Below are 26579 nucleotides of genomic sequence, written 5' to 3'. Positions count from 1 at the left end.
TAAGATAAAGATAAAATCCTAACCTTATGCAGCCCTACAGCTGCCTAGTGGCTTCACCCTGACAGGATGAGCAAATCACAGTTCACATCCCTCTATAAGCCTTGTTTTACCAATGTTATTTTGTGTTAATTATTTTTATGCCGCAAAGTGTGATCACTCACAAAAATGTGAGGAATAACTTCAGGACATAGCGCTTACTTCATCAGTGAGCATATTTAGTCAAATAACATCAAATGACCCCACTGCAACCACAGTACCTAAGCCCTCCAGAGGGAAAACCTTGGATTTGTACATAGTATTTTTTTAAGGGTCATTTATAGGATAGGATTTGAGTGTACAAGTGTTTCTGTTTTTTAGGTATACTTGGTGTACATTGCTCCTTGTTTGTTACCAATGCCTCTTGTTAACCCCAGTTCAAAAATCAGTTCACTCACAGTAAAAACACAATAACGGTTCAAGTTTTTTACAGTGCACATTTACCAATTCTTACCTCTTGACAGCATGACAACATCAACATCTTCTTCATTTAAATGCTAACATCAGCATGGCAAAATGCTTACACTGACAATGCTAGCATGCTGATGTTTAGCAGGTCTAATGTTTACCATGTTCAACATCTTACTTTAGTTAGACACCATGATAACATTTGCTAATTAGCACAAAACACAAAGTAGAGCTGAGGCTGATGGAAACGTAATTAGTTTTGCAGGTATTTCGTCATGAATCAAAGTATTGGAAAAATATAAATTCTTACCTGATGATGTTGCTAAAAGAAAAATTAGAGGATCACCAAAGTTGTTAGGATTCATCCTCTGCGGAACATGAATGTCTGTACAAAATTTCATGGCAATCCAATCAATTGTTGTTAAGATATTCCAGTCTGGACCAAAGTGATGGACCCAGCGACTGACCGAGACATTGTCATTCTTAGAGCCATGTGTGTGGCTTACACGGGATTCACAAATATTTCTATTGTGTAAGCTACAACATTAAAATTAAAGCATTCTACATTAAAATCACAAGGATGTACAAATGCTCCTGCATGTCTGCCACCATCTTTAACCCACTACATGTATGACATCATGACTGTCAACATGATCTTCAGTAGTTCAGTTAGTGCAATACAACTTTTCACTTTTCGCACTCGCACACCTGCAAAACTATAGAGAATCCTAGCATTTAATGTAGGGTTAGATTAAAACATTAGTATAATGGTACAGATTTTTTATTTCTATAAATAGAAACTCTCATTTTAATAAATTATTTTGATGATTCCCTGCATGCAAGAATCATTACTGTATTTATTCCCAGTGAAAAAGTGTAGGAGGGATTACAAAACAATTTCTTGGGTATCATTCAATAGTACCTGCAGTAAAGCCTGCTTCCTGCCCTAAGGAGCTGCTTAACCACCTACAAGAATTTCAATACTCCTTTGGAAACTCTGGGGGAACACTTCATACTTGTCATTTCTTCATGGAAATAGCAAAAAATAAATAAATAAATAAAACCTGCAAGAAGAGATGATCGGACCAGATCGCACCTCCACATATGTCGGGGCGTCCAGCACTAGAGAACACATACTAATAATGCTTGCTGGATATCATGTGTAGACCTTTTTAAACTGTCAAATATCAATATTGGTATCTGCCTCAAAAATCCAGTAGTGGTTGGGCTCTAGTTAAAGCCATATAAAAGACTGGAAAATACATACGAATACGAAACAATGACAGATGGGTGGTTGGTAAACTATTAACCTTATTGACAGTGCTTGTATAGGCCTAATTTTGTGCTGGACTGAATTCAACAGTTTGAGCCAGCAACAGATTGAACTAACTTCAGGCCTCAGAATGCTACATCTAAAGGCAAAAGTGTTTTTTCATGTTCTAAACAGCCGCACTCAAAGGCAAGGCAAAACCCCTGCTGTCATAAAGAAGGGGTGGGGGGTGAGATTAGGCATTTGTGGTGCTACACGCGACTGTACACACAAAAAGCGACGTGTGAAGAATGAAACCCTGTCTTACTTTCTCCCCACCATTCACCTAACCAATTGTTGCGTAAAGTGGCTATGATTGTTATATTGTCTTTTATCGGAAAGTTACAAAACTTGTTGGACATAGCCCCACTGCTGTTGGAAAGGAGGTTTCAGACGCTGTTAGATGATTTGACAATAGGCATGGGATGATATAAAAAATGTAATGTCTTGATTATCCTGGCCAAAATAATTGCGATTCAAAATATTATCCCGATAATCATCAAAATATACTTAAAACTCTTACGATAAGGTCCCCCTGCATAAACAAAGGATAAATAAATAATTAAAAAACAGCAACATTGTGAGTCTGTTCTTTCTTACAGGATAATGTATTTTTTAAACCAGGACCTATTTTTCACTTGTCTACCATGATCTACCATGATGTCAAATGGTACAGACAACAATTTCATCAATATCATCAGTATATATAATTTAGCCCTGACTTAAGAAATACAGGAATTATCCTTCAACAAATATAAAGTCCAACTGGCATTGGCATTGGGCTTTTCAAGTCACTCATGAGGATACTGATTATCCCAATTCACGACTATCCCGATAATGGAAATTCACAACGATCGACTTATCTTGAGTGTTTTTATCCCGATCCACGAAAAATCGTATATCGTTCCATCCCTATCTGACAAGGACTTTGACACATACTGAAGCCCTCTATGATTTGGTTTTTGGAAATAATAAAAAGGAAAATAAATATATGGCCTTCTATGGCAAAACACATTGAAAACTGAAAGCTAATGGGAAGCTCACCCAGTAGTGTTGCAGCACTTAGCCCTTTCTCAGTTAATGTCATGATCAACAGATGTATTTGAATCCAAGAATGAACTGAAGACCCCCAAGAGCAAGGCGATAATGTCACAGCATTAAGAACAGTGATGCAGTTGCTGATGTGCTTACTGGTGTACGTCTCAATGGTGTTGCAATTGCTTAGCTTAAAACCCCCCAAAAACTACAGTTTTCTCCGGGTGTACTATATCATGCATATCTGATGAATTGAATATATTGTGATGATAATTTTAAATACATATCAACCAAAGCCTTAGTGGCCACTGTGCACACTGAGGAAACCAGGCTGCAAGTAGTGATGTTTTTCTTCTCTTAACGTCTTTAGCCCTGAACACACAGATATAAAAATACACTGCATTCAGAGGGCCATGTTGCCTAGCAGCCAGTTAGTGGGTAGGATGGTGTGACAGTGTGTGAGATAGAAAATGTAGGAGACACAGAGCAGCTCTGTCAGGGAGAGAAAGAAGAAACAAGCAATAATTATAACCCAAAGCAAGGAAAATTCAGCCCTATCACCCAGCACTAATAAATACTGATGTGCAATTTTGTGTTCTCGCCAGACTTCACAATATTATTGATTCTGGAAAAAGATGCAAAGCTGAAACTATCCTTAATCATGCGCTTAACATGCAAAATTTCAAGAAAAGCATAAAATCAGCAAAAACTACATGCCAACAGGCTTTTCTCTCATTAGTCAGTCACCCATAATTCAGTGTGCCGAACACATAACATACAGCACTGCCTCTAGCTTGATGGGATCATGGTTGGATCATATTGTGTCTCCATTTAAAGACTGGTTTGGAAACTTGCATGCGTTGAGCAGAAGGCAGGGAAAGACTCCATCACCCACGAACACACTAGACTAACATGACAATGTGTATCATGCAGCTGAGAAATATCAACTAAATATCAAATGGCTTGCACACTGGGTATATGAGTGGTGTGGAGCAGGAGCACTGTGGAGAGATTGTCAGTGTCACACTCCATCCCACTGCGCAAGGTGCATTCAGTTTTAGCTTGCTTTGACCTCTGGTTTTGGTTTTGATTTTGCAGTCTGTGTCTTATGGTCTCAAACAGCCAATGGGCGAGTTCCCGACTGATAGTGCAGACATTGGCTGTTACATAAAATAACAACTCTGTATGTGACAGCTCAGACAGTCTGATTTCCAAACTCAGCACAAACACTCTAGTTCTGATTATTTTCCCCAAGACCCTCCCTGTTGCTCCAGTTGCTGCACATTCATGTATACAACTCAGGACAGCCACACATTTTAAAAATTTCACTAGAATGTTGAAAGATTACCAACAACTATGAATTGTCATTTAAATATCTAAAGTGACAGTAATGGTGCTTTCAAACAGTTATCGGTTACAGCTGTACCTATCACCAGATGACATCTGTGTTCTGTATTTTGAATGGGCAGCAGTAGGGCACAACTTCGCCACCACTGCTACATATGATAGTAATACCAAATATGTACCATTATACTGCCACCAGCAGTTGATTTCAGTTGGGTGTTTAGTTGCTAGTACAATACCTTTGGTCAAAAATGGGATTTCAAACAGTGTGTGTGTGGGGGGGGGGCATTTCCCCCTGTCCCTAGTGGATGTTACACCCAAGTACTGGATTGTTGAATCTAGGTTTGTCGTGTTTTTAATTCACTGGATTAGGCAAAAGCAGTCATTCCCATCTGGGTTTTTTTCTATCAATGTTTTTTCAGTTGAGTTTTCACAAAATGTACTATATCCCAAACTACATATATTGATAGCATGATATAAAGTTACACAGACCAGGATAGAAGATGTTCTACATATGTTCCATCCCTACATGGAGGGTCTAATCAAAGGGGCTATCGAGTGGCATTATGGGAAGTCCAGTGGTTTGGGGGCTTGACCTATATTAAGGAATTAAAGTCAGGATATCTCAGCTTCTGCTGCTTCACCGTCACCAAACTTTATGAAAATGCAATACTATGGCCTAGGTATTTTTTTTTACTTGACTATCACTCAAGTTATCAGGAAAATATGCTCACTGTGAACCATATCTTAATATATATATATATATATATATATATATATATATATATATATATATATATATATATTACATTAATCTAGGTTGCCTGGTAATTCAGTTATTTGTAAGTATATAAAGCTACTGTCTGTATTTGTCACAATATGACCTGCCAGTAAATTTTTCAGTACACTCTGTTGGTTGTAGCAAGACTCTATTAACCCACTTCAACCCCCAAATCCAACACCTGATGATGCAAGGAGGGGGTGAGCAGTAGCAATCAAGACTCAAGACTTTGGATCATTCATACCATTTAAAACTTTAAAACCAGGAATACGGAAGTCAGACTCCAGAAAAATGTGATTGTCTTGGTGCTGCTCAGCCCATGGTTGCCTGCATCATCAGGTGGAGAACTTGAGTGGCGAACAGAGCATGGCTGCCACTGAGTTCTATTCTGTAGTTCACTGTATAAGCATTCAGTCTACCACACGTTGAAATGGTCCTTTAAGTTACACAGAATAATAGTAATGGTCACAACAAGTATTTTTTTTTATTTAGCTGCCTGTCAGTGTCTATACAGTACTGATGATGATACTATCATAGTACTAGAAATTTTAGGTTATGTCCAAACAAAGGTGATCCTAATTGGCCACTACTACTACTTTTATCACCACCACTACTACTACTATTAATAGTAATTATGATCATAATCATTTTAAACGCTGAAAGAAGTGCACATTGTCGAGCCAACAGGAAGGCTGTTCCACAGTCTGGGGGTGTATGAACTAAATGCAGCATCACTGTAGGCTTTAGTCCTGGGGCGAGGAACAATGACTGTGAGACAGTCAGTGGAACACAGTGATCTGTCAGAAACAGGCTAAACTGTGGCCATCCATTTAATACTGATGATTAAATGGATATTGTGTCTAAGTTGTGTTAGTGTGGCATGAAATTGAAGTACATGCTCATGCCTGGATAGTTGTTGTCATTCACAGTCCTCTATAAACACCGTGGCCTTCTTCACTCTTTTCCTATCAAGGTGTTTTGACTGATCATACATGGATGATGAGACACTTAATTGCATATAGCCTATTGGACAAGCTGTATAAATCTTTGCTTCCTGCCCCACAAAAATGTATACACACAAGGAATCATAATAGCCTGTGGAGACTGCAGTGTCACTGGCTGCAAAAGGAACAGGGTGAACAGGGATGAGGTGAATACCGAGCATCAGCATCCCTGCTATTAAACTGCATGGGTTTCTTGATACCAGCATTACAGCCTGTCTAGCTCATTGTTATGTGGCATCTCAAGCAAGCATACAGCATCTTTGGTATGTTCAAGTATCCAGCATGATAACTTTATTTGCATCATCTGGTTAACCTGATTATGGTATTCAGTGTGGTTGCTTGCTTCCTTAGACTGCAGACCACAAGGAGTTCACAACTACATGTTCCTCCTGAGAAAGAGCTGCCAGATACCTGACCATCCTCTGTCACCCCCCCCCCTCTTTCCGGTTGTCCTCACATCAAAACCAGATGCACCAACAACAGATGACTGACTCACCAGTACTGATATAAGGACGTTTTAGACATTGAGTCCACCCACCGGTCAGTCAATTGGTCAGTGGTTAATAACCAGCTGAGCAGTCAGTCAACCCGTAACGTTATATAGCAGACAACCAAATCAAACAGCAGCCTGCCAACCACTTCCATTTGCCATACATTTGCACCTATACAAAATAATTTCATGTAGTAGATAGATAGATAGATAGATAGATAGATAGATAGATAGATAGATAGATAGATAGATATTTCACCTCTACAAAATAAAAGCACGGCAGCAGAGTGACGCTGTCCTTGGTCTCATTCCCGCCTTTCAGCCGCTCCTTGGCACGAGACATCACGAGCGGCCGGTGGTCTCTCCCGTTGCCTAGAGACAGGGAGCTGTACTTGATTCCCGTCGTAATTTTGGCGAAATTCCGACTGAGTCCGGTCCCCTCAAGCCCTTAATGGCGGACCTCCATCACCCGGCGAGGTGAGCTGCAAGTGCCGATGCCTGTTAATGTGATTTGTCCGTGGTCGCCACTAAAATGCGGTTTTTGGGCTCCAAAAAATAGTGCCAGCGCAGGACTGGCACTGTCTGCCCGAAAACTGTTCGCCCTGTGTGCTGACATTAAACTTTGAGCGAAAATTCATCCTGAAAATATATATGGTGTTCAGAGAGAGAGGATTACTCCAGTCATCTCCAGGCACCTCAGTGATGCTCATCCACTCACTTCTCCTCCAGCTCTGCTCTGCTGCGGCAGGTGACAGCAAGTTAGCCAAAATAACCAATAACATTTCCTGCCACGATTTTCAAAATAAACCCATTTGACTGATTTCAATCATGTTACTCATACTATTCAATCAATGATTCCACTGGACATTTTAAACAATATTTGTGCAAACCTGTGTTGTAACTATTATTTCCAGAAGAGCATTGCTTTTATTTTGATAGTGGAATTATAGCCTAGACTACTACAAAAATAATAACCACATCTGGAATACGGCTAATTTTCGCTAACTTGACCATATCTGCAGGTGCCAGGCAGTGTAGGAGAAAACTGAGAAGATGTAATTCTAATTACCTCTCACTCTTCACCTATTTAGCCATACTGTATTTTCAGTTATATATGGCGACTTCATTGTGAAGCAGGCCTAAATAGTTCTCATTGTAGCCTAAATTGTTCACATTGTGGTCCAGAGGAACTGGGACATTTGGAAAGAAAGAATAAAACATAAGAAAAGAAATGAAAGAACCAAATTCCATTCACCTTCATTGCTTTGAATGGTGACTAGGGCTGGGTATCACACCTTAGTAGGCCTACTTTTTTGGTATGGACTGAAATGTATCTGTAGCACACTTTGTCAGATTTGTTATCTTGTTCACTTATTCTTTAATGAGATATTTACTGAGTCAAGTCTTAATTTAGCCAATATTAGACCATGTAAGTCCTTGTATGGCTGCTCGTGTTGAGACAACATTTAACATTTGCAATATCCTCCGTCTCATTATAATCTTAATAGCTACACTTAACTTGACAGTTCATGCACTATTACTTTATACCGTATTATTATCATCAACCGGTAAACCCACTTTGTACTTCACACTTGTTTTAATTTATACTTATACCCACTTGGTACTTAATTTATCTGACCTGTATCATAGTGTATTATATATTTTGCTTGGTACTTCTGTTCCTGTGTGCACTGACGTGACAGTGAGCTGCTGTAACAAAAGAGTTTCCCCTCGGGGATCAACAAAGTATTTCTGATTCTGATTCTGATTGGAGAATGTGGGCTTCTTTTGTTAAATTAGTCAAATTTGACAAAAAAACAAGAACAAAACAATTGTACTGAAGTGAGTAAGTACTGAAACTCAGGTATTGACATTGTATCGGCTCAACTATCATGAGTTGAGAGCAGTTCAGCCATGGAGTGATGTTTCCTTCTCAGATAGTTTCATTTGGAGTATTTTCAGAGGGCTGCAGTGGTGAAAGTATCCCATATTAGAATATAATATTAGAAAAGGTTCGGCCCCTTTAATCATTCCTCACACCCATCCCTCCCAGCCCCCAGGTTGAGAACCACTGATATACTGTACATTATGGACCTTGCTGTGAACAATTTTATTTAGGAGTAGGCATTGTATTTCTTCAGTAGAAGGTAGTTCCAGAAAGGTCTGTGGATTACCCTGACTAACCAGGACAATGTTTCTAGAATATATGTGACACTCATAAAATAAGTTTTGTTGAGATTGTTATTTTTTTGTTTCCTTTCCTTTTATTGCAATAGTATTTTATTTTATTCTGATTTATATAATTGAATACTAATGAGAGATCACAGAGAAGCGCGTAATGACATGTATTTCATAAAATGGACACAGGGGGGCAGTAACCGCGAGCAGCGTCACACTGGAATATTTAGCGATACGTAGAGCAAGATTAGCTCATAATCCGAGTGAATGGAGAATGAGCAATTGTTGTCCTGCGTCACTGATTTCTCTGTAATATTTGTAATATTTCCAGGTTAGTTACACACCTTTTATGTGACTACAGATGTTTATAAGTTAATATGAATCCCCGGTGATGTGTGCTCTATAAGCTAAAAGTATGTCAAATGTGTAAACAGTTAGGTTTGACGATACGCAATTGAGAAAATGGCGGCCAACGTCCGCAGATTGTTTATTTTATTTGTTCCCTATGGCTCCGGGGCATTTGTGGATTATTTCAGTGTGTGAAAAACAGCTATGTGTGTAGTACAATGTTAAAAGGGTAAAAAGTTAATGTGAATGTACAGCGTAACCCCAGTTACGGCTGCGGCCTTGTTCAAGGGCGCGCGCACGTTAATACAATGATACAGATTCAGTTCATTGAACTGAGCGCCAAGTTATGAGGCAGATATGTTTATTATTGAAGTTTGTGTTCTTATAGTGTAAATGTAATACAGCTTAACTGCAAATGAGAATTATTCTGTTGTACAAAGTGAACACTTATAAAATGTACAGTGATTACAAAAATACTCTTTTGATAAGAGGACAAAGATGATAGATGTTTAAAGGAAGAAGTGCAGACATGATTGAGGATAGACCAAAAATGGGATTTAAAGGAAACATGTTGTTTTTGGTTTCATACAAACTTTAATAAGTTAATGTTTGGAAATATGTGAGGATACATATATGTGAAAACAGACCTTTGAAGAATATATGGCTTCATGTGATCCAAATGTGGATATAACCTGTGCTTCAATGCAAAACAGACAAAAATAACAGAAAATAATTCATGATTGCAGATACAAAGTTAAAATGAAGTTAAAAATAAAATAATCCGAGTGAATGGAGAATGAGCAATTGTCCTGCGTCACTGATTTCTCTGTAATATTTGTAATATTTCCAGAGCACTCCTATCAGAGGATTATCTATATATCTGCCAGCGGAGACCTAGCCGGGACTCGCTACATATACAATCCTTTTGAGTTTTTCAAATGTGATTTTTCAAACTCCATTCGCCTCTATTGTATAAAAAGAACCCAAAACTCTCTGCATAGCTAGATATCAACTGTCAGTCTATGTTTTTAATTTGTATTTGGGTGAACTGCTCCTTTAAGACCCACCTTTTCAACCCAGAATTTAGGGTCTGGATTCCACCTACAGAGTGATTCTTCTTCTCAATAAACAACCATTGGAGGAAAACCAAAACCGACCGATGGGCGTGACGTCAGAAGTGTGCTAAAAACCTATTTTCTGCACGGGTAGCACGCATTAGTGTGTGTGTGTGTGTGTGTGTGAACGCCGCCTTCTAGCACAACAGAGCCAGAGTGATGATATGTGGGACACATAGGCCTCAGGACACACAGGCATAAACACTGTGCCATGTTATGGCCTTAGGCCACTGCCTGCAATATGCTGTCAGTGTTGATAGACTGCTACCATATATGTGATCACTCCTGTTAATTACCCTCACCTTTTCAGTGCCATGAAGAAGGAGGGAAGAAGAAGAGAGCCAATCGGTTTTAGTATGGAAGATGAAGTATGCAAATATTGCCAAAATAGACTGACAGCTGAAGGTATTTGATTAAATAGGCCTACTGTATTTTAAAAAAAGAGACAAATAGTTAGACTATGTAATAAATCATTGTGTTTAAATTTGTAATCGATAAAAATGCTTAGAGTTGATTTATTTGACAGTCATCTAATTTTATCTAAATCCAAAATATATCCGAAAGCTAAAGAAATTAGAGCTTAGAAATTGGAAAATTAACATTTAAACTTTAACTTGAAAGACTTCCCAAATATTACCATATAAGCCTTTTTCACTGAAGAAATTTTGACATGCCAGAACATGGTGTAGCACGGGTGTAAACGATACAATGAATGATGTGTGAATTCCATTTAGCTGTTTCAGTTTCAGGGTCCTGCTATTGTTCATGCTGGCTCGCTGTCACACTGTCATGGCTTACTTGAATACAACAGAGCCATCGTTAATTGAGTCCTAAGTAACACCTGTGCTTTTCTTACTGTGACAAGTCAAAATGTCTTCCATGAAAAAAGAAAACAAGTCACAAAATGGGAATATATAATACATGGTACATAGCAAAAATATGAGTGATGTTAATCTAACTATGAGACTGTTAAAATCATCAATATTTGACCAGGTCAACACTCATCATCATCACCAAATGCTTACAACTTATTATGGTTTGGGTTTGATCACTTTGTTTGGTTTGCAAGCTCATGTTGTCACAGGTATTTATGACAATAGAATGTATTTTTAAAATGTGAAATTGAAATCTTACACTGGAACAGAGCTTGTTTCTGAAAACAGAAAAAACATTATACAAGCCTATACCATCTACACTGAATTACCAAGATATCCTGTATGCTCATGCTGCTGCCATTACCTTTTAACCACTGGACACCATTTGATTCATTATTCAAGACAGCTATAGCACTGACTGAGTTCAAAGTGAACAACCATAACACATATCTGGTGAACATAGTTCCCTCAGGAGTTGGTAGAAACCAAACACAGAGCTAAAAGAGAGTCAATAATGGACTTATTTTCATCAGGTGGACAGGAACATGACTCCAAATGAATGATAATGTTACTCCATAACAGCTGGATGTGTAAATACAGAAAGCAACTGTTTGCTAACAAGTTCACCCTATCAATTTAAAAAGTGATGATAATTCAATGTTGTGTTCACAGCTTGTTTTCGCTGCCCCCAAGTGGCCAAAAAAAGTCAGTTATTGCAGGTTTAAAAGTTTCTCATAAAAACTCTGAACGGGGACAGACTGGGGGTACCATGCACCTCACTACTGGAATGAACTGCAAAACAAACTGAAACGCTCATTCCTCTAAGGGACTACAAAGCTGTACTTACTGGTATTTTTTAACATACTTGTAAATGTTGCAGTTATTGTCTGTATGTGTGATGACTGCTTTGTGTAACTGAATTGTCTTGTTGTTGTATACAGGTCATTTGTTCGCACGTCTTTCTTATAAAAGAGAGACTCCCTGACTAAACAAAGTCTAAGTAACTCTATACAGCATATAATAGAAGCATAATAGTACTAGTAACAGTAGCATGTTATTTCAATTACCTAAAATGCTTTTTAATATGTGATGGAATAGCAACTCCTGTGTTGGGTACAAAATTATACAGAATGTAGTACAACTGCCTGGCTAATTGTTGACAAATGTCAGTGTGTATGGGGAAGGGGAAAAAAAACACTTCCTAATTGTATTTAATTATTGATCAAATATGAATAAATCCCTTTGGGCAACTAAGTGACAGGCTTTCGAATTGTCTACATGTTGGTCAGTTGTCAACAGATGGAAAGGGCAAAATCAGAGATGCAGGGTTTGTGAAACACCAGTGGTGCTGATCTTAACAATTACTGCACAGGCTTTCAATTAAGAAGACATTTAAAACATATGAGTACAGTTTGAGTACTGGTATTCCATATCTTGCATCCATACTTCAATAATAATGCTTAGCAATAATCATTGCATGACCACAGTTTGCTGTCAAATGTGATAGTTATGATGTACTTTTTTAGGTCACATCTCATCATTGTTGTCCTCTTCTGACATTTATGAATATCATGCACATCAATGAGCCACACGGCTGCACTGGGTGACATATTTCTTGAACACACACACTGCAGTTTATTTTATCCCACATGCACCATCCTGCTGGCTGAAATATTCACTAGAGGAGCAAAAGTGGATTAATCCACCGCTGAAAATAGTCCCCAACACTTGCACTATCCCACTATTTCCTGTTTGAGTAATGTTTTCTAAAAACTACAGTGGCCAACTGTTTTGAGAAATAACTGCATTTTTTTTCCTTTTTTTTTTACATCTTCAGTTGGGGGCTTGGAGCTGAGAGCCACAAACAAGGTAGAGAAGTTAGAAAGTATTGCGAGACAGAATAACACATTGTTGGTTTTAGTCTTTTAATGCTGAAGAGAGTATTTATATGCACATCATGTAGGTGCACGGCTATCAGAAAACAGTGTCAATGAAAAAAGGTAACGCCTGCATACTTACTCCATGCCACAAAAGTTTAAGTTTAAGTAAGAAAGAACATTTGCGAGATTGAAATACTCATAAAACTGCAATAAACTATCAACAGGACGTTCATAGGTCATGAAAATGTCATTCACATAACGTTTCCATAGTTTGATGTGGTTATGGAGAGGATTTTCAGAGGACATATTCATTTTCAAAACAGGCTACATATAGGGAACTGAAGTTAGGAGACATTTTGCTGCCCATGGCAGTCCCTTTGCATTGCCTGTATAAAGAAGACACTTTCTCAAACATAAAGAAAGAACAATCTCAGCCAGTTCCTTAAACAATGGGTATAGTCACAGGCCGTCTTTTATCCAGAAATTGGGTCAGAGCATTTAAGCTGCCCTAGTGGTCGTCATTGGTAAATAAATTTTGTATGTCCATTGTTCTGGAAGATTTTTGGCCTCTTTATTCAAAAGGCAAGTTTGCATTTTGCAATTGGCAATTCAATGTGCAAGCGAAACAGCACCCCCAGTCTGTTGCATTTATATTTATATTTAATAAAGAGACCAACAAACCAGAGCAATATGAAATGTAATTGATTGAGTTTTCATTCTAATTTTTAATCAAAATAATTCCAACTGAATTGAAGATTGCATTGCCACTTTGCACATTGAATTGCCAACTGCAAAATGCATTTCCATTTGAATAAAGAGGCCAAAAAACGTCCATACATTGTGACTAATGTGTATCAATGCTTAGATCATCCACTGTCTTTAAGATGTTAATCATGTCCCTTGAATCAGAATCAGAATCAGAAATACTTTATTGAATCTCTTTGTCCCGCACATAGGATGAAAGGGTAGTGACAAAGGGCTTTATAAAAAATGTTTTCAGTTCCTGAGCTAATAGCAGAAACAATTGGTCTACCAGGTGGATTTTCATGGCTTTTGTGAATTTTTGGTAGGGTATAGATAACAGGACTGATAGGATGTGACACCTTCATGAATTCACACTCTTTTTTTTGTAATTTCTCCTTATTTAGACTTTTAATGGCATTTGTTCATAATAAGTTAAAAAAGAAATAGATTGCCAGTCTTATCCTTCGACCTGATGCGATTCTAATGAAACATCTTGACCAGCTTTAGCCATAGTCTAAATGAGGTTTCAGAACCTTTTCCACACTGACAAGAATAGAGTTCTAAGGGGAAACACTGAACACCTTTCTCAGTATTTGACCATAAAATTGTCTAATTTAAAGATGACAAAAACTGTCACAAAATACCTGATAACTTATAAGCGTTGGCACCTTCTGTCCAAAATGATCACACTAGTTATCGGCTGTCAAAAGCCCATCAAACAGATTATTAGAAAACATTAAATAGAACGTTATTTTCTTTCAATCTGACCAGAATTTCTACTTAGAATGCGAAAGTATAGCCTTTATGCCGTACTTACACTATTGAGGTGAGGTATATATCACTGTTACAAGGATTGCTTGTAAACTGTGTACATTGCAACTTCTAAGTCTCCAAACACGCAAATATTCTATGTATCAGCTGTATTTATAGCGCTTGGGGTTAGTTAATTAGATTCTCTGTGGGTGGCAGCGTTCATTATAATTGCAACAGTCTCCCACAATAACAGACATCATGAGAGGTAAAGCTCCTTCCAGTCTTTTCCATTGTTGTGCTGTGATTTCCTTCCCAACTCCGACTCTTAGTTGAGCCACCTGTGATCTTTGCTGTGACCCCCTGACACGTCAGTACGTTACTGCCGGCTTTTTCGTTGTTTCAGTGATCTAGGAACCGAAGCTTATACTGCTGTTGCACACATTATAGGTCACTATAACATGTAAATGGAGCAAGAGAAGAGACTGACCTGTGGTCTGATCCTCATAATGTTGTCAGGGCAGAGATCCTGTATTTGTACTGTGTCACTGTATTCTGATCTGCTTTACCAGTTTTTCTGACTTTTGTTCTCTGCTCTGCTGTCACTTATAGATTCTGGGCCAGCAAAATCATGCCAGTCCAATAGGGGATACCTCTCTCTCTCTCTCTCTCTCTCTCTCTCTCTCTGTCTGTCTTCCTCGTCCTCTCGCTGATTTACAGAAACTGATTTATTGACTGATCAGAATATATCTGTCCTGAGATACCATCTGCATGTTGACTTTGTTGGGAATCTCTGCTGAGCAGCATAGCAGACCAATCATCATATCGACCCTGTCCATCAAAGCTGATTGACAAGCAGGTGCCATACTGAAATGTACCATCTTTCTTTGCAAAACGTAGGTGGTTGGAAGACTATATTGATCTGTTAAACATGGAGTTAGCAGCTGGGTTTCTCAAAGACTAGAGGCTTGGGCAGCCACTCGGACCATGAGGGGATGGCTTGTCTGTTTTTCAAGTGAATAAATCTTTAGAGCAAATAGATAGATAAATAAAAGTAAAAATAAAATCAAATAAAATAATAGAGTGTGAAAAAGACTTCAAATTGCTCTGGAATTAGATATTGGAGGTAAATAGTTACAGCTGTAGTTAATAAATTAATTTGTAGAAATGAATGAATTATAATTGCTGCAAACATTTTTAAAAAGCTGAAATTATCTTTTGAATCGACAAAATAAATAGATTTATTTCACTGGACTTCGATTTATTTCTTTGGATATATGTTTAAATGTCAAATATTTCATCATTGACTTATTTACTCAATTTGGGGAGACATTTGCACCTATTATTTTATTTTGTATTTATTTATGTTATTCCTTACTACACAGCTTCATCAGCGACTAAAATGCCTAGTAGCATGTGCTATAACTCTCTGAAAGAATACAATGCTTCTAAATAAAATATGACATGAACGTTTTTTTTATTTCTCTTAAAGGGATAATTCGGGTTTTTTGAAGTGAGGTTGTATGTGGTACTGCCTACAGGAGATAGCGGTTTGGAGAAGCAGAGAGTTGTACTGGCACGTAACGTTACACGTTAACGGTGATAACGTTACACCGACTACACCTCATACAACCCGAACCATCCCTTTAAAATCGCCTCCGGTACAGCAGATGGTAGTGTGTGCTATTGGCTCGTATCTCGGCCGCCATTTTTACATAAGAAGAAACAAACAACACCGTGGGATATATGGATGTATCCACGGATAGATAGCCTGAAGGATACAGGGTTATATTATAGGATTTAGTTGTTTTTTTGTTGATGTAAAGTAGTCTTATCTAACCATTCGCATGCTACATACTCCGATACAGTAGGTGGCGGTATGTACCTTATAAGTGGTTGCAACCCGCCATAAAATAAAAGAAGAAGAAGAAGACGACGACGACGACGAAGAAGAAGAAGAAGAAGAAGAAGTAGAAGAAGAAGAAGTAGAAGTAGAAGTAGAAGAAGAAGAAGTAGAGATAGATAGATAGATAGATAGATAGATAGATAGATAGATAGATAGATAGATAGATAGATAGATAGATAGATAGATAGATAGATAGATAGATAGATAGATAGATAGATAGCAAGCAAGCAAGCAGCAGCAGCATAGACATCTATATTTGTCTATGGGTAGCAGGACTAGCAGCTAATATTTACAGTGGAGCATGGGTTACAGATGCGTTTCAAAGTTTTCCCGCTTATGTCTCTGAGATCATAAGCTTTTGAACACCTTGTTGCTCCGTGAGCTCAGACTACGGAAAAACACACAGCGACGCTGTAACGTTACGCCTGTAGCCACATAAAATGACTGACGTTAGCTTAGCTATGGAGAAAATGTTCAGTCAGTGGAAGAAGCAGTGTCTGAACAAGCTGGACCTGAGCAAGAAGGGCAGTGTGGATGAAGATATCGAACATGTAGTGTCTCTGCTCAACAGCTGTGAGGAGTACTTCACCACCAGCTCCTGCTCTGGTCGAATTGTCCTCATCGATGGGGTGAGAGAGGCTCAGGACTGGACTGTGAGGACAGATAGTCAGATAGTTTTCAGATAGTCCTAACACGAAAGTTCTTTAGTTTCTGAAAGCTTTTATCAGAGGCTGGGTTTCATCTAGCTGTGGGGGTTTCCTTTGGCATGACAAAAAATACATAATTATTTAAATGATTCAAAGAGTAGTCTAGTGTGTTTGTGGTGGAGGTCTGGTTCTTTAAATCCCATCTGAGTTCCCTGTCTTGTCTTTGCCCTTCTAGGCTCCAGAGAGCAGTGATGTCCAGAAACACAATTGTGTTTGGCTGTTTGTCTCACACCAGAAATGCAAATCTGATGATCTGGTGAGATATGATGGACTTCTGTACTAGCGATATTTCGTCTAATAATATGGATTTAATATTAACAAGAGTACATTGTGTTTGCTCTTCAGATGTCTGGTCTGGCCAGGTCCAGTGGAGATGCAGTGTTGAAGTTTGAGCCCTTTGTGCTCCATGTTCAGTGTAGGCGCCTGGATAATGCACAGCTGATGGTGAGGATGACAAGTTTATGTGTCTGTACAGTGTTGATTTATGCACTCTGCACAACATAACACCGCTCTACACTGAATGAAGGTCTAATCTGCTCTTTCACTGGTTATTACAGAAACAATACTTCTGTAATTATTAAAAGTGCTACCTTTTACCCCATTAATTTATATAAGGATTGATTCTTACTAATTGAGATTAAAGCACCATACCAGTCATTTTTACACGTTTTAATCAACCATTACTCTCACTTTACATTATTATCCGTTATCTTTTAAAGCCTACCATACTGTATGTCTTTAGATTGATTTTCTTCCTTCCAGTGAGCTTTTACTTTCCATTGATTTCAGTCCAGAATGAATATGAACTTGCAAAGACTTTAAAGAGTGATGCCAGTATCAAAAAGTGGCTAATAGTATGCCACTTATGATTCAGTGGCAATCTGCCAATTCTTAGTGGTATGTCACTTTCACAGCATGTTACTCATACTGATTCTTATTGACACACACCGCTGCAGCTTGTGACATGATTATGATGTGCTGCTGCTGTGTGCCACTTTTAAACACCAGCTCTCGTTCCACGACATATACCAATGGTGTGCCACTCTTGTAGTGATATATGGAGACTCTTGTTGTTCTACTGTTATAGGGCACACCAAAATGACATGACGTGTTCACTGACATATACCGTTTCTCACTGGCAGCCACAATGTAAAACTGGTAGCTTTTACCGTAGTAACAATATGCCACTGTTGACTATTGTTGAGTCAACAGTGGCATTCCAATAGGAATTGGCATATGCCTCTAAACCAGTAGTGGAATACTATCAGCCACTTTTCAATCTCGATGTTGCTGAAAATGGATTGAGACAGGTGATGTATCTCAGTGAACAATTACTCACCTATATTCTTTTGTCCTTCGGTAATGCAGTTGTGAGCAGGGACCATTTTAAAAGCTCTCCTTGGACGGTGCATACAAGGATGGGCCTGTGTCAGAGAGCCGATGGTCATCTACTAGCTAACCATTAATGAACAATGTACCTGGAACATCTAATCCAGAAGACAGAAGAAATAATGGATGTTCTGAAAAGGATAATATGAATTAGGTCATTTCTTACATTAAAAGGTTTGCAGTTCAGCAGCCAATTGTCTAATCACAGATGTCAGGTTGTCCTTGAATGCACCAACAGTGAGTTTCTTTCCCCGCATACATCTACCTTACCAGGAGATGATGACAAAAAAGACAATCAATTTTTCACTGTGATGGATTACCTGTCCCAATCAAGTCTTAACAAGTTCATTTCATAGTGTTCCGAAATTATGTGAAACTGATGACTGCCTAGAAGGAAGGAAATCAAACTAAAACCTCCTGTATGCTCTGGGAAATGCATTAGCAATTTGTAGTTAAAGCTTTAATCCGTCATCGATGTACAGTTTTCGATTTATACTTCATTGTCACAATCAACATTATGCCCAATTCCAGTTGTAACTCAACACCTCTCATCCATGCTAACCACACCCACATGTCAGGATGTAGGCCCACTTTTCACATCCTCTATCTGTCTGCGGCCTTTCACTATTAGTTTGTGGGAAATAGACCCAAATGTCATTTATTAACACCTTATCCCAGTGTATCTACTGTGGGAAAATACACATTAAACTGTAAAAAGAAAAGGAAAACACCTCCCGGTGGGAAAAGGAAGAGTGAATGACCCCCCTTTACACCACACTCACACACACACAGACTGAAGAGGTGAAAGAAACCCACACTGTGAGACGTGACCGAGCATGTCCGCACCCCAGATATGCACGTCACTCATGGATGCTCGTGCACCATAGGTCATGCATGTGCACGAGCGTCTGTCAGCCCCATGTGACAGAATACACAGAAAAGGTACCCCTTATTTTCTTCTAATATACACACCACTACATGGACTGCGCTTGGAACGTGGACCAAGTGGACGAAACACTTAAAACCGGTGGCTTGGTCTTTTAAAGGAAGTTTTTTATTTTTTAAATAAGTTGTTCTGGGAGATTGTGTTGTTAGATTTTACTCTGTCTCATTAGACCTTCACATGGGGCCATTTTTCAGCTTGGTGCTATTATATAGTTTATTAAATAAACCGTCCACTCCGTCATTAAAATGTCTTGTCTCTCCTCTAGCACTCAGTGGCCATCAACTCAGGCTTTAGGAACTCCGGTCTCACTGTCAGCAAGACGGGGAAAATCATCATGGTAGGCTTTGTGACATATCCAGGATTGTGGCGAAAACAATTTGATTGCCATTACTCTACAGGTACCATTAGATTCCATTAAATAGGACAATCCATGCAGTAGAAATATCCTGTTGATTTGCTGTATGTGTTGCTTGCATATACTGTGTAAAAGGTGTAAATGTATCTTTGCTATATTTTGTCCCTCTAGGCAGTCCGTAGTACCCACGGCCTGGAGGTTCCTCTCAGCCATGAAGGAAAGCTCCTGGTTGAACATGAGTACATAAATTTCCTAACTCAGATAGCCAATCAGAAGATGGAGGAGAACCATAGACGGATCCACAGGTCAGTCTGATAATCGGCTCTCTCCTATTCAGTGATTGGTAAAACTAACAATGGCCTTTAGCCACTACACAAATAAAAAGTTCTCTCTAATTATATTGTGTTTCAAATCAAAAGTTCCCGAGGCAACATCATCTGTTTTTAAAGATCTTTATTGAAACTATAAAGACCTGAATCGGTTTGCAAAGCGACTGAAGTTACACAAGCATACAATTCAATATTTATACATCTCATCATAAAGGGTCGTAACCTCACGCGCTAGTTACAGCAAATCCTGATCGTACACCTCTTGATCTTCTGATTATCTATTGAATGTCACGGCGTGGCCTGCTTTACTCTATTTGTAATGTCCAAATTAAGAGCACAAGTGCTGGTCATTTGTTTGTCTAAGTCTAGACTTTGGAATGGCAGCCCTGAGATCTGTTTGTCTTCAAACAAGACTCTAGGGCACAATGCTCTGGGTCGAGGTGTACGGTCATCAATATGCTGCATCACACAAGATCAAGAATAGCATTGCATATGAATAAAGGTAATATTATAATGATATTATTATGAACATTTAAACACAAGTATTAACTGTGAGTTTCCACCACAGATTTCCCCCCTTTGGGACTACAAAAGTTCCATAATTCTTAATCATAGAGGTTAAAATACACACACTATTTGTGGCGCTTCAGACTAGGGCGGCTGTGGCTTAGAGGTGGAGCGAGTCATTCGCTAATCGGAAGGTTGGCGGTTCGGTCCCAGCTTACCCCAGCCCACATGTTGACATCACTTTTTCTGTGTGAATGAGTTAGTTTCTTTAATAAATTTAATTTCTGATGAGCAGTTGGCACCTCTCATCAGTGTATGAATGGGGTGCAGGTGATATGTAGTGTGAAGCGCTTTGAGCACTCATTTACCATAACAGTGAAAGAATCAAAACCAAGAAATGTCATTTTGGTGAAACTATACTTATCTCGCCTGTGATGACAGAGTCCGTCTTAGGCCAAGCATCTTGGCTCGGTATTCTTTGGACAACTCATGGCTCCTTATCCTGAGGGAGTCTGTGAGCACAAGTGTACAATCTAGTAAACCTCTTCTCCCAATTTAGTGAGGGGGAGTGAGTAAAAACCAAATTGTACCTAGCTCCCTTTGGCCAATGCTTGGAGGGGGAAAAACCTCTGATGGCATAAGAGGAAAAACATCAAGTATTAGCCTGAATTCTATTTTTGTCATACACATTTATTACACATATTGCCAAGTGCTGTTTCTGGGCTAACATATTTGTGAGCAAGCCTATTAAATCATCTTTTACACTTTTCATCAAAAGGATACAATGTACAGACAAAACAACAGTCAGTGTCTATGGAATCATGTTAAAATCATCTAGAATTAAACATTTGGTAGAATAATGAAACATAATAAACTGAGAATGCCCTTAGTACAATTACAACGAGTGTTAAGAAACCCCTTCGGATGTTAAGAAATCCGGCAGCAGAACAATACAAGTCCTGGTGAAGTGAAAAATAACAGGTTTTAAGAAACCTCTTCCGGTGTTAAGAAACCAGGCAACAGGATATTAAGAAATCCTGGTAAGCAAAAAGTCACATGTTGCTAAAGCTTTCATTCCTTCTTCACCCATGGTAAGTATTGTTATGACTTATCCAATTGGCTGGGAATTTCTCCCTCGTTGGCAAGCAGGAAGTTACTTTGACTTCAAGCCATGCTTGCTTGTCCATGATGTTCTCGTTGTTTTGTCATCAAGTGTCATGATACGGGATTGGGGAGCCCCATTCTGTCAGGGGCTTGACCGAAAGAGACCTAGTTCAGTCTTTTGTCCATGGGTCAATTAGTGGTATGGCTCAAAGTCAGACACTCTTTTCCATTTCCCAAAATCATAATTTGCTATGATTCTTTTCTAAAAATGTCCGTTATGCAGTATGGGTCGTGATGCCAGTAGTCAGTCATATCTGTATGCAGGTACAATACTTCTACCATTGTCAAGTCATTGCCGTCTCCTCGTCTGTCCTGAGTCGTCAGTACCCAAATTGTCTGTGTCTGAGTCACCGTTGTGAGGGGTTTCAGGGACCCATTCAGGAATTGGGTACATCTCTGGACAGTCACTGAGTGGGTGGCTAAACCTCACTAGCATTTGAGCACTCATTTTTGAAACCACCAAATTGCGAAGGATTGGAATGCAACAGCAAAAGACAATTCCCAACGTTATTACACAGATTAGTGCAGTTATTCCAATTTTTACTAAGGTTGCTCCCCAATTACCTAGGCTGAAGTCCAACCATGAAAACTTGTTACCAAGTAATTCCACACAACTGTCTTCCATTAACTAGTGTTATTAGCACAGTCACTTCCATGATATCATCAGTAAGGATTTGAGGTGGTATTTCAGCTTTCCAGACTAGTGCATGAATTGGGTAGGGCCAAAAGGGCAATGTTCCTTCTCTATTTTGTCTAGTTTGAATACCTTGTTTTCTAAGTCAATCTGCCAGTAATTTTACCGCACAATTATTGATATCTCTTACACGTTCTTGTGGTGAGTTAAATTAATATGGCCAATAGAGCCTAGCTTGGTATTTTGACATCCATCTCTGATCTGGTCTATCAGACATTCATCTCTGTAGCATCTTATATTTAGATCTTTGGAATAAATTTGATGCTCTGGCAGCTCACAAGTGTTTATTTGAGTCACTGTCGTCCAAGACCAAGCACTAGTTGGGGTCTGTATTGCTACAAAGCTACCATTACCATTTTATTTGTATAGCATTCCTTTTAATTTGCAGATATTATTGTCTGGTTGCTCAGGCGTCATTAACACTATGGCTGCCATTAAACAGTTCTCCATCAAATGAGATAAAGCTAAATTGTCAGGTTTTAGAGGATTATAATCAGAATCTAGTCCGTATAGAGTTTCTTGTTGGTAAGGGTTAGTAGGGTGTGTGTGTGTCTCACTTCCATTTTATATAACACTGAGCTCACTAGCTCCCACAGCAGGGCCTCTGCCGTGTTTGGGGGTACAATGCAAATACCACCTAGAATTTTTATTATGTCTCTGAAAGAGTATGTTGGCGGTTGGAGGATGTCTCCCTCTGTGTCTCTCTCTGTTCATAATCTCCATTGATTTATGTATTTAGACATTACAGGCATTTGCAGTGCATATGGTAGGGCCTTGTGTTTCTCCACATCTTGGTTTAACACTTCTCTGCACTACTCTCTAGATACAGATTTACCACTTGCTCTTCCTTTCTTTTATTTTGCCTCTTTTTTCCTTTTTCTTTTATTGTACGATTTTAAATGAGAGTTGCCATCTCCTCACACACACACACACACACACACACACACGTCAAAAGTGCCACCCTCTGGCCATTTGGTTGCGGTGTTCTTTGTTCTTCGCACTCATCGTTGGCCAATCTTTTTTTATTTTTATTTTATAAGATTGAATCAGTTTGTTAACTATTATTTTCTTTTGTCTCCCACTGTACACACCCTCTGACTGTGCCAGTGTTTATGCATAATTCAATTGTTAAATTTTACATTTATTTGTATTTAGCTTTTAGCTCATAACGTTTTATCACACAATATTATTTTACGTGGTCTCTATTTTGTGATAGCCATTAATCATTTTTAATCAAAGAATTTTTGTGCCGCCGCCTTTTCAGTCCCCTCCCCACAGTAATGTCTTATTTTATTACTTTTTGTCGGCTTCTACTACTGATCTGTTTTTTGTTTTAGAGTTGTGAACCTGGTCTCCTTTGAGAATGTGTTTTAATCCCTTGGTTTTAGCTAGAAAAACCTCTATTCCTTTATTGAACACATATGTCACCTTTTATTTGTAACTTTATACAGGCCTTGTCTTTTATCTCCTTTTTTGACCTTTAGTCTTTTTATCTTTTCTCCTAATCCTAATCTTATTCTCCTAACCTCATTTTACTTACCCGCCACAATATCCCTGCAAATAGTGTAAGCCGGCATAAACAATGTAAGGACGTTATTATAATATTAATATTATAATGATATTATGAACATTTAAACGTAAAGAGTATGGTCTAGACCTGCTCTATAGGAAAAGTGCAATGAGATAACTTCTGTTATGAATTGGCGCTATATAAATACAATTGAATTGAATAAGTATTAACTATGAGTTTCCACCACAATATACATCAGAATTCAATTCAAACATGCAAATATAAACCAGCTACAGGGAGCTCTGATTTTTATTTATTTATTGGTCATCTCCAGGTTCTACCAGAATCTCCAGTCAGCCCTGCCTACAGAGAAACTCCAAAAACTACAAATCCCAGATCCCTCCATCTCACAGGAACTACAAGCTCCGCCTCACAGACTGGAGACAGAAAAGGGGGAAGGAGGAGAAAAGGAGGAGAAGAACAAAACAAGTGTGTATACCCGTAGGAGGAAGAGAGAACGACACCGTCAGACTGACTGTTGCCCTGGTGACGGACCTAGCAGTGTGCCAGAGCTGGATAACTGTCTGGATCTGTTCACATGAAGTAGTGCTTCTGCAAACATGCTAACAGGCTCCTTTCGTCACTGACTGGATAATGTCCAATAGTGTCGCTCTTTGGTGAATGTTTTAGTGCTGATTATTAATTTTATTTGAGAGAGCTGGGGCTTGTATCACAAAGAAGATCACCATCGTAACCTACACTGCACCGCTAAGTCAGTAGATCAGTTTAAAATGAGTAAACAGCCTGCCTACTGATGAATCAGCTCACTAGAATAATGGATCCATTATTTCCACAGGGTCTCAACGTGGGCAGAAGTACTGATTTTACAATAAAAAGACTAGTAATAAAGAGCAATAAAGACATTTCTGTACATAAGTATAAACACTTTGCTTTCCATGATTTCAGAAATTAAACATTCCGTATTTCTCATTTTATTCATTCTAATTACAAAGTACAAGCTATTACAGCAATAAATAGGGCTAAATGGAAAACAGAAATGTCTGTCTCAGTATTAAAGGCGTTAAGAGTTTTTTGTTGCCATTCAACAACTACAGCTCCCATGAGGCTTTGACAGTGCTTCTGTGGCTAAGACTCATGGGTATGCTATTGTTTGATGCTAACAAACTAGTTTATCTTTCAGGGTCCCCACAGATCCTTAAAAAGTCTTAAAATGTCTTAAATTTAGTTTTTGATATTCAAGGTCTAAAAATGTCTTAACATGTGTGGAATTGTAGGAGGGGAGGCATTAAATTTGGTCTTGGGCATAATGAATGAACATTTCAATTTTACTCTCGTACACAATAGGCTTTTATAAAATTAACGGGAACCTGTGATTATCTGCCTCGTCCTCTTGTGGGGTGTTTTGACAATGAGTCATGACAGTCTCTCCCGCACCAAAGCAGCAGAGAGAAGCCCCACAAACAGGCACGACTGCAAGCTGGTGCCTGCGGGGGTCTGCTGGAACAGGCTGGAGGCTGGTTATGTCAGTACACCCCACGGGAGAACAAGGCCGTTAATTTTATTCATTTTACAATGGACATTTGTGTTCTGATAATTAAACAAACCATCCGTCACCAGGGAAATAAAAGGTCAAATGTTTCTGAAAGTAGATTTATATACCTCAACAGAGCATCAGCAAATTAGGATGACCACAATGAATTATTTTAAAGAAAAACAACAGTTTTGTTCTTGTCAGTTAAATAAGAAACAAGCATCCAAATGCATCAGGTGTAGGGAATAAGATACAGAATAAGAAATCTCTCTCACATCTCTCCATTAGGGATGAAATGATCCAACTTTTTCTCTCCTAATAAGGATCCCGAAATCCAAACTCCGTGTATTTACTGATACCAATCCATACCAGTGCCCCTAATTGAAGATCTGCACTAGCATCGACCTCTGTTCAATGCTATCATGTTCAACTAGTCTATTGCACCCCTCAAAGACCTAGACCGATGCCCGCGGCTAAACATAGCTATTGTTCTAAAATGTTTAAAAACGTTTGAACCGCTAATCCTATCCACATGCTTTTAAAAGTCAGGTAAAGCGGAGATTCTCAGCTTTACTGTGGTGTCACATGTGTCTCATTTGGACATTCAGATGCTCCGTGATGAACGTGGTTACACCATCAGGTTCTGCAGCATTGATTCGTCAAGGAAACCCACTTGTTTCTCTGAGTCATCTGGCAATGGTTGTAGACACTTAGTCCCACCCCCCCCGTGTCCTGATGGGTTCAAAATTTAAATGTCCAGGCTTATGTTTGTCCGTGACATCATCTACTCCACCAATCAACATATTTTTTGGGACATTTGAATAAACACAGAGGGAAACCGAGATGAAGTAGGTGCGTATTTGCTTGTGTGAACATGCAAAAAACAGATTTGCACAACAGAGCACAACCGAAAGCAAAACCAAGATAGCAAAGTGACAGTACACACCTGAGGAAGCTTATTTTTATTGTGCAGTTTGGGTATCATTTATTGCATGCTATTCCTGTACAACACGGACATAATTCGTCCTTAGAGTTTTCTAATAGATGGTCATTTGCCATAATTTTGTTATAAGGTAAAGTTAAAAAAAAAGTTGCTACACACCAACAAAGCTCAAGACCCTCTAAATCAATGTACTAACGTTCATTTTCAGTAAAAGACATGGTAAGCAAGGTATTGCTTCATCAGGCTTGCCCTTTTTGTAGTTTGTTATAAGGTTGTTTAT

General features: G+C 38.7%; 2 protein-coding genes across 6 annotated transcripts in view; one reads left to right on the top strand and one right to left on the bottom strand.

Moving 5' to 3' along the window:
• Positions 1-7143, bottom strand: part of LOC122886421 (2-lysophosphatidate phosphatase PLPPR4-like) — a 65320-nt gene extending 58177 nt beyond the window's left edge. For all 5 annotated transcript variants that reach the window (XM_044218600.1, XM_044218605.1, XM_044218602.1 and 2 more), the window contains exon 1: positions 6667-7143. In XM_044218600.1, the coding sequence (XP_044074535.1) occupies positions 6667-6750 (84 nt within the window). In that variant the 5' untranslated portion in view covers positions 6751-7143. The remainder of the gene's footprint in view (positions 1-6666) is intronic.
• An 8869-nt stretch (positions 7144-16012) lies between these two features.
• tyw3 (tRNA-yW synthesizing protein 3 homolog (S. cerevisiae)) lies at positions 16013-24740 on the top strand. The gene is made up of 6 exons (XM_044218658.1): positions 16013-16832; positions 17086-17166; positions 17256-17354; positions 19511-19582; positions 19772-19905; positions 24139-24740. The coding sequence occupies exons 1-6, from the start codon at positions 16644-16646 to the stop codon at positions 24404-24406; spliced, it is 843 nt and encodes a 280-aa protein (XP_044074593.1). The 5' UTR covers positions 16013-16643; the 3' UTR covers positions 24407-24740.
• Positions 24741-26579: the final 1839 nt, after the last annotated feature.

Source organism: Siniperca chuatsi, linkage group LG13 (assembly GCF_020085105.1).
Source record: "Siniperca chuatsi isolate FFG_IHB_CAS linkage group LG13, ASM2008510v1, whole genome shotgun sequence".
NCBI lineage: Eukaryota > Metazoa > Chordata > Actinopteri > Centrarchiformes > Sinipercidae > Siniperca > Siniperca chuatsi.
Note: the sequence above shows the minus strand (reverse complement) of the source record. Positions and strands in the feature narration are given on the sequence as shown.